Here is an 8,630-nt window from a genome sequence, read left to right on the forward strand (position 1 = left end):
CCCAAGCCCTCTATTTATACTCAAAAAGGGGCACTAGAAGACAAAATAAATAAACTTGTAGGCTAAGGTTTCTAAAAGCAAGTTACAAACCAACAAAAGTGTAACTAAAAAGTACATAGTCTTAACCAAAGTCTAACAACATATTTTTCCACTAAAAATCCAGCTTTTACAGCTGTCCTCCACCTTCAAAAAGTCAACGTCTTATCCATTAAGCCCTCCAAAAAGTTGCGCATGAATCAGGTCGACGCTGCACCAATGTTGTAGCATTTGCTGTTTTCACAAAAACTCTCAATTAGCTTCATTCACACATACCAACAAGTCAACCACAATATTTAGCTTCATAATAACAAAAGTRTAAAGAAATAAATGAAAAGGACTCAAAGTGGGAATGAAAAGAAATTATTATAACTAAAAAGACGTAAAAAGAGCGCTTTATGTATTAAACTCTCAACACATATCAGTTATGCACACATGTAACCTAGCAGTTCCTGCAATACATATTAGAAAAACAAAATGAGGGTTAGGCCGGAAGGTCTAGTGAGATCCCTTTTTCCATTTAATTGCAAAGTGAAGATCACCAAAACTTTATTTAAAATCAACTTTTCATGTAAACAGATACATAACCACATAGTTCACATCGATCAATGTCCCTCTAATTTTCAAAGCCAATCTCTGACTTTATAAATATCTTATTTAGCAAAAGCAGGCTAGAACCTTTCAGGTTCCACATAACTCATCTCTAAACACTTTTATTAGTAACATGGTTATTTAAAACCTCGGGCCACAAGCCAATTACCTCTCTTCTCAAATAACATCATTACTACCATTTCCATTAAGAACCATGTTCCTGAATCTTCAAATCACAAAGAAATATTGATTCAGAGCCATTGTAATCTTAATGGACATATTAGTAAATGTTGCATCAATAAACACATACACAAATGTCACCTTTATATCCAAAAGTACACATCTCCTTGATATGTCACCATTATTTCCTCATCAAAATCTATAGGTTATTTCCAACAAGAACAGACCGAAGTCACAAATGTCCTGATGGAACATTATCTATAGTTTAAACCAGTGATAGTTTCAAAACAATCGCTGTAAAATTCTACTTTATCCTTTTAGAAAGAAACAATATATATATATATATATATATATATATCCTCAATATATCCAACACAAATAAACAATTTATGTTTCAATAATTCTATATATATATATATATATATATATCCTCAATATATCCAACACAAATAAACAATTTATGTTTCAATAAACTTATTTGACAATCCCATGTTAAAACCAGCCGGACTTTATATCCGGTCAATCTAAATCCGGACAAACTTTGGCCAGACTCCTCATCCGGACAACACTGTCCAAAAATACTTTCAATATATTTGAATTCGGTCAACACTTTAATAAGATAAACAAATCATAACTCTAATCCGGTTAAACTTTTGGCCGGACTCACTCTTGTCCGGTCAATATTATGCCGGACAAGCTCCAACCCGGTCAATATTATAGCCGGGTACAAATTCATCACTTGTTAATCCGGTCATCCCTATGGCCGGACTTGCCCTAATGCGGTCATTACCATGACCGGACTTTATCGCAATCCAGTTAACATGGTGACTGGTAATGAAGTTAATCTGGTTATTAAATGTTTTTCAAGAACAAAATAGAATTAAATATGTAGAAGATGAAATTCATATGCATTAAGATGTTTAAAACCACTCACCTTATGCAAACTTTAAAAGCAAGAAGGATTCCAACTTTAGTTCCAAACTAATGCAAGTAATCCGCACAATATACTTCTCAGAATTCAAAAGAGGCAAGAAAACTTTTCCTTTCACCCATCCCTTTTATTTATACTTTTTCCAAATTTAGAAAGGCGACACAAAGGGCATGCACATGCACCACCATATTCCATGCATACTTTCATAAACTCATGCATGCATTCAAAACATATGCATATCATATTTCATGCTTCATACCCACACATCTCATGCATATATTCATAACATATGCATATACCCAATATTATGCATACATTTCTATGCATGAGAATACATATACTCACATGATCAAAAAGAGAATTTCGTCCTGGAATTCCTTTGATCAAAAAGCCACGGATACTCAGTTCTCATTTCCAATTCCAATTCCCAGGTTGCCTCAGATCCCTCATGATAATGCCACTGAACTTTTACCAAACTTATTTCTTTATTCCGCAGAACTTTAGTTTTCCGATCAGTTATTGCTTCTAGGGTTTCTACAAATTTCAACTTATTGTCTAGCCTGACTTCTGGTAGATGCACTGCCAGACTCGGATATGCCAAACACATCCGTAGATTAGACACGTGGAAAGTGTTATCAATCAAACTAAGCTCCTCTAGTAACTCTAGCTGATATGCAACCATTCCGATTCGCTTACAAATTCTGAATGGCCCGGTATACCTTGGACTGAGCTTACCTCTTTTACCGAATCTGACTACCCTTTTCCTTGGCGAGACTTTCAGCATCATATAATCTTCCACAAAGAATTCAATCGGCTTATGGCGTCTATCAGGATAGTTCTTCTGACGGTCTTGAGCTGGTTTAATCTTTTCTCTGATTTGCTCAATTTTCTCAAAAGTGACTTGAACAATTTCTGGCCCTGTTAATTTTCTTTCACCCACTTCATTCCAACACAACGGTGTTTTACACTTACGACCATATATAATTTCATATGGTGCCGCCTGGATGCTGGAGTGGTAACTATTATTGTAGGCAAGTTCAATTAACGGTAGATGATCTTCCCACGATCCCCCCGAAATCTATAACACATGCCCTCAACATGTCTTCAAGAGTCTGAATTGTTCTTTCACTCTGTCCATCAGTTTGTGGATGACAAGCCGTACTCAACCGAATCTGAGAACCTAAAGCTTTCTGAAAACTTTCCCAGAATTTTGAGGTAAATCGACTATCTTTGTCTGAAATGATGGACAAAGGAATCCCATGTCTGGTCATAATCTCTTTAATATAAATCACTGCCAATATTTTTTAATGGATAATTCTCTTTTATAGGAAGGAAGTGCGTAGATTTTGACAGACGATGCACAATTACCCATATGGCATCATATCCTTTTGTAGTTCGAGGTAATTTCATTATGAAATCCATCGTGATATGATCCCACTTCCACATAGGAGTTTCTAATGACTGTAGATTCTCGTATGGTCTTTGATGTTCAACTTTTACTTGCAAACATGTCAACATCACTCTACATACTTTACTATGTCTTTCTTCAGTCCAGGCCACCAATAAAATGGTTTTAAATCTTTATACATTTTATTAGTGCCAGTATGAATAGAATATCGGGATTTATGACTTTCGTTTAAAATAATTTCCCCGGTATTCCCATATCACGGAACCCAAATTCGACTTTGAAAACACAAAAGTTCCTTATTATTATTTTCCGTAGTGGAAATCAGTTTACCCAATCATTCAGACTTGAAGTTACCTTCTTTAATAGCCTCCTCCTGACATTTTGCAATTTCATCATGAAGATCTGGCAAAAGATTCATTATCATAGCCACAGTTATGATAGTACCACTCTTCTCTTTTCTGCTCAAAGCATTTGCTACCACATTAGCTTTCCCCGGATGGTAAAGGATTTCGCAATCATAATCATTTATCAGTTCAATCCATCATCGTTGATGCATGTTTAACTCCTTTTAATTAAATAAATGTTGGAGACTTTAATGATTTGTGAAGATCTGACACATAGTCCCCAACAAGTAATGCCTCCAAATCTTCAGAGCAAAAACTACGACTGCAAGCTCCATGTCATGTGTTGGATACTGTTTCTCATGATTCTTCAACTATCTGGATGCATACGTAATTACTTTCCCCCCTCTGCATTAGAACACAACCCAAACCCAGCTTCGAAGCATCACTGTAGACCATAAAATCTTCCGATCCTTCTGGCAAAGACAGAACTGGAGCGCTGTCTTTTAATAACTGAAAAGCCTTCTCTTGATCTTTTTCCCACTGAAACTTAATGTTTTTCCGTGTTAACTTCATCAATGGCACTGCAATCTTGGAGAAATCCTGAATAAATTTCTGATAATATCCTACCCCAGGAAACTATGGACCTCCGAAGGAGTTCTCGGTGCCTCCTATTTCTCTACTACTTCAATCTTAGCAGGATCAATCTTCACTCCTGCTTCAGATATAACGTGACCCAGAAATTGAACTTATCTTAACCAGAATTCACATTTGGACAATTTAGCATACAACTTTTCTTTCTTTAAAAGCTCAAGAATCAAATGAAGATGCTCAGCATGTTCTTCAAAATTTGAGTATATAAGAATATCATCGCTAAACATAATAACGAATTTATCGAGATATTCACTACATACTCGGTTCATGAATCCATGAAAGATGCAGGAGCATTGGTTAGGCCAAAAGGCATAACTAAAAACTCATGATGTCCATGCCGAGTTCGGAAAGCAGTCTTGGCAACATCTTCTTCTCTGACTTTTAACTAATAGTATCCTGACCGCAAATTGATATTTGAAAAGTAACTGGCTCCCACCAGCTGATCAAATAGATCATCGATTCTTGGTAAATGATACTTATTCTTAATCGTCAACTTTTTCAATTCACGATAATCAATGCACATCCGCATTGATCCATCTTTCTTCTTGACAAACAGAACCGGATCACCCCAGGGTGAGGTACTAGATCTGTGAAACCCTTGTCAAGAAGATCCTTTAACTAGGTAACCAAGTCTTTCAGCTCGGACGGCGTTAGCCGGTACGGTGCTCTTGCCACTGGTGCTACACTAGGTACTAGATCTATCTTGAATTCAATAGATCTATCTGGCGGTAGACCAGTCAAATCTTCTAGGAAGAATTCCGGATAATCACATACAACTGGAATCAACTCTTGTTTACTCTTTTCCTTCCTTGAATCTACCACATAAGCCTGATAACTCTGACATCCCTTCTGAACACATTTTCGGGCTTTTAGAACCAATAACAAGTTAGTATGGTGATACTGTCGATCACCATAAATAACAATTTGTCCTTTTTGCGGTAGATCAATACTGATCATTTTCTTGCTGCACAGAATACTAGCTTGATTCTCTGCTAACCAATCCATTCCCACTACAACGTCGAATTTCTTCATCGATATTGGAAACAGTTGAATCGGCAGCCCACACCCCTCAATTTCAATTATGCAGTTATTAAACACATAAGCAACAGGTTATTGACTATTAGTGTCAACTACTAATATATTGTCAAGTGGCACCGAAATCATACATTCAGATTCAGCAAATGAAGGTGACACGAACGAAAATTGTGTACCTGAATCAAATAACACCTTAGCATGTACGAAATTTAGAAGAAATATACATGTTACCACGTTAGGTGTAACCTTGTCCTCATTCTTTGTCGTTAGAAATGACCGACCCTGCGCCCCTCCTTGCCCTCCTCTAGATAGAATGGGTCTTCCACGGGCACTTGATGCATTACTTCCTATAGTCAACTACGGAGTCTTTAACAATGGGCAGTTCAGTCGAATATGATCCGGTGAGATGTAATTAAAGCATCTCCTAGTAACCGGACAGCTTCTTGATAAATAACCCGCCTCACCACATTTGTAGCATCTTCTCAGGTCCGTCTTACAATCACCCTGATGAATCTATCGACATCGGCCACATGCTTTTTCATTAACTTTCTGCACAGATCTATTATCATATCTTACTGACTTTGACCCTCGATAATCAGATGAAGGTCCTTCCTATTTTCTCTTGTCAACAATTTTTCCTTCTTCTTGCATGTTCTTATTTCTTTCAGTGACCTCTGTTGCATCCACGAGGTCAATGAAAAAGTGGTAGGATTCATAGCAATCACAATTTCTCGAATTGAAGTCTTTAAACCCTAAATATATATTTCCACTTTTCTTGATTCTGATGAAATGTAATGCTCAGAAAATCGGGAGTATTCGATGAACTTCTCGGTGTATTCCCGAACAGTTTCAGAACCTTGCCCTAATTTCAGGAAATCCTCCTCCATCTGTTTTACGGCTGTCTTGGGACAAAACTGATCTTTAAATTTGTTCACAAATTCAGCCCAAGATAACGTTTGTAAAACATTTGTTCTAGCCAAAGACTCGACTTCCCACCAGAATAATGCATTAGATTTCAATACAGAAATAGCAAACTGAACTTTATCTGTCTTCGGACACTTAATAGTGTTGAACACAAACTCAATCTCTTTAATCCAGCACATGGCTTTAACTGGATCTCTTTCTCCAGAGAATGTAGGCAATTTACATGTCAGAAACATTTTAATATCTCCTTCTTTGCTATGAGCAACTGGAACAGAAATATTTATTTCTACTCTTTCCATTTCAACTCAAGCAAGTATCCCTATAATGGACGTCAATGTTTTCCTTAACTTTCCCATCTCCTCTGCCAACATGTTTCTAGTTACATACTCTGGCTGGGGCATTTGCTCTTGATTATTATTTCCAGATTGAGATTTTCCATGATCAGGAAAAGTCTCAGATTGACTAATTTTACCTCTGGCTTGATGATAACTCTTATTTTTAAGAGTTATTTCCTATTTATTTCCTTCCTTTTTGCTATTATTAAATACCCAATTTTCTTGTTTTTATTCTTTTATTCCAAAAAAATTTAAAAAGATGATGAAACACAAAGGAAGAGGTATTATTCCAAAAACCTGTATTTTTCTAACAGCACTGCCAACTGTGGCACCACTGTGGGAAGTCTACCAGCCTTGTTACAGCTTCTTGGGAAACGTGCAGCTTGAAGATTCCTCCAGATATTTTCTATAGTTGTATATGAGTTGTCTTCCTTCTTCTATTTTATTTTCTTTTGTATTTTTTTAGGTTTGTACTAATTAGCCTTAAGGTAATAATTGGGTGTACTATCCTCCCTTCCTCTCCCCTATATAAAGAGGCCTTGGGGAGCCATTTTGAGGTGTGCCCAACACCATCTAAGACACAATACTCTCTAGTGTGTCTCTCTTCTCTCTTTCTTTTATTATTATTATGATTTTTATTTTATGTCTTTAATTTATATCTTTAAATTATGCCTTTAATTTATGTCTTTAATTTTTAGTCTAGTATTTTATTTCATTGTACTTGTAATTTAGTTTTACATTAATGCAATTTATATTTCAGTATTATTTTATGTCTTTACTTATTTTTATTATGTCTAGCTAAATTACTCGTATGGGTGTGGGTGTAAGTTTAACTTAGGATGTTTATATAATATTTGAGTGTTTTTATCTTTTATCACTTTGTAACTTGGTCACTTAAGACGGTGCTTAAAATGCGGATAAGATGATCACTTTGAAGTGTTAATATTAGATCTTAGACCCAGAGATGGGCGGATCCGAAATACGGCTTAAGTGATGCACAATGAACTCGAGAAGGTCTTTGAATAATTACGTGGAGACGTGAATTTTGTATGCATCTAGCTAGGGGTTAAACAATATGTATTTTTTATCACAAAGAGATTTGGGTAAGAATCACATTCCTTTTACTTTTTAGCTAGATCGGCAAGTTTTAAAGTGGTAAACGTAAAAACCTTATGGAATTTTATGAGGCCCGGTTATAAAAGTTCACTTTCGAGAGATTGGAGCTTTTATAAACAACTCGTAAAAGTCTAACCATTTTATTGTTAATTTTATCTTAAGCAACACTTGCACCCATGCCCATCTTTTAATATTAGAAGTTTATTTCGTTATTAAGCTAGTCGTTCTTATTTCGGTCTTTTTATAAACAAAAATCCAACTTTATTTTACATCGAAACTCGTGCAAAAAGTTCATGAAAAGTCTCTAAATCTCAGTATCTTCTCTGTGGGAACGATCTCGGTACTTTGTACCACTTTATTACTTGCAAGCGATCATAGTGTCGTGTGCACTTGCACCGCCACTGTGGGGACATTATGTCCACTAGGTGAACACGAACGATCCCTTCCTGCCAAGTTTTTGGCGCCGCAGTCGGGGAAGGGAACGCAATTTTTATCTTGAGATATTGATTTTTCATTTGAGCCTTGTTCTTTTGTTTCACTCGTACTTCCCATGTTGTATGCCAAGGCTACAATACGGTGAACTTTTACCTCTTGATCTTGAATTAGAAAGAACCATTAGAAGACGTAGAAGTGGTAGAAATAATTGTAACCATACCATGGGGGATAATCCACCTCCACGGGAGGCCACGGTTAATATTGTCGATGAAAAAAATAGAGGCATACGGGACTACGCAACTCCCGAATTCGGTCAGTTGGCTGCGGGAATTGGTAGGCCCGAAATGACAGCCACAGCTTTTGAACCAAAACCAGTAATGTTCCAAATGATTTCCGCAATGGGTCAGTTTAGGGGATTATCGTCGGAAGATCCGCACTCTCATTTAAAATCTTTTATCGAAATGACGGATCATTTTAAAATWCCCGGAGTTACACAAGAAGCCTTATGCTTAACGCTTTTCCTTTACACATTGAAGGATAGAGCTAGATCATGGCTAAATTCTCAACCACCAAACTCGATCCTAACTTGGAATGATTTGGCGGAAAAATTTCTGAAAAAATACTTTCCTCCGACGAGGAATGTA

At 36.5% G+C, this 8,630-nt stretch overlaps 1 protein-coding gene across 1 annotated transcript; it reads right to left on the reverse strand.

Annotated features, from left to right (window-relative positions):
• Positions 1-2,087: 2,087 nt before the first annotated feature.
• On the reverse strand, positions 2,088-3,564 carry LOC112504827. The gene is made up of 2 exons (XM_025108787.1): positions 3,501-3,564; positions 2,088-2,677 (listed from the first exon to the last, which is right to left on the reverse strand). The coding sequence occupies exons 1-2, from the start codon at positions 3,562-3,564 to the stop codon at positions 2,088-2,090; spliced, it is 654 nt and encodes a 217-aa protein (XP_024964555.1).
• Between the last annotated feature and the right edge of the window lie 5,066 nt (positions 3,565-8,630).

Source organism: Cynara cardunculus, unplaced genomic scaffold (assembly GCF_001531365.2).
Source record: "Cynara cardunculus var. scolymus isolate 2C unplaced genomic scaffold, CcrdV1 Un_Scaffold_7067, whole genome shotgun sequence".
Lineage (NCBI taxonomy): Eukaryota > Viridiplantae > Streptophyta > Magnoliopsida > Asterales > Asteraceae > Cynara > Cynara cardunculus.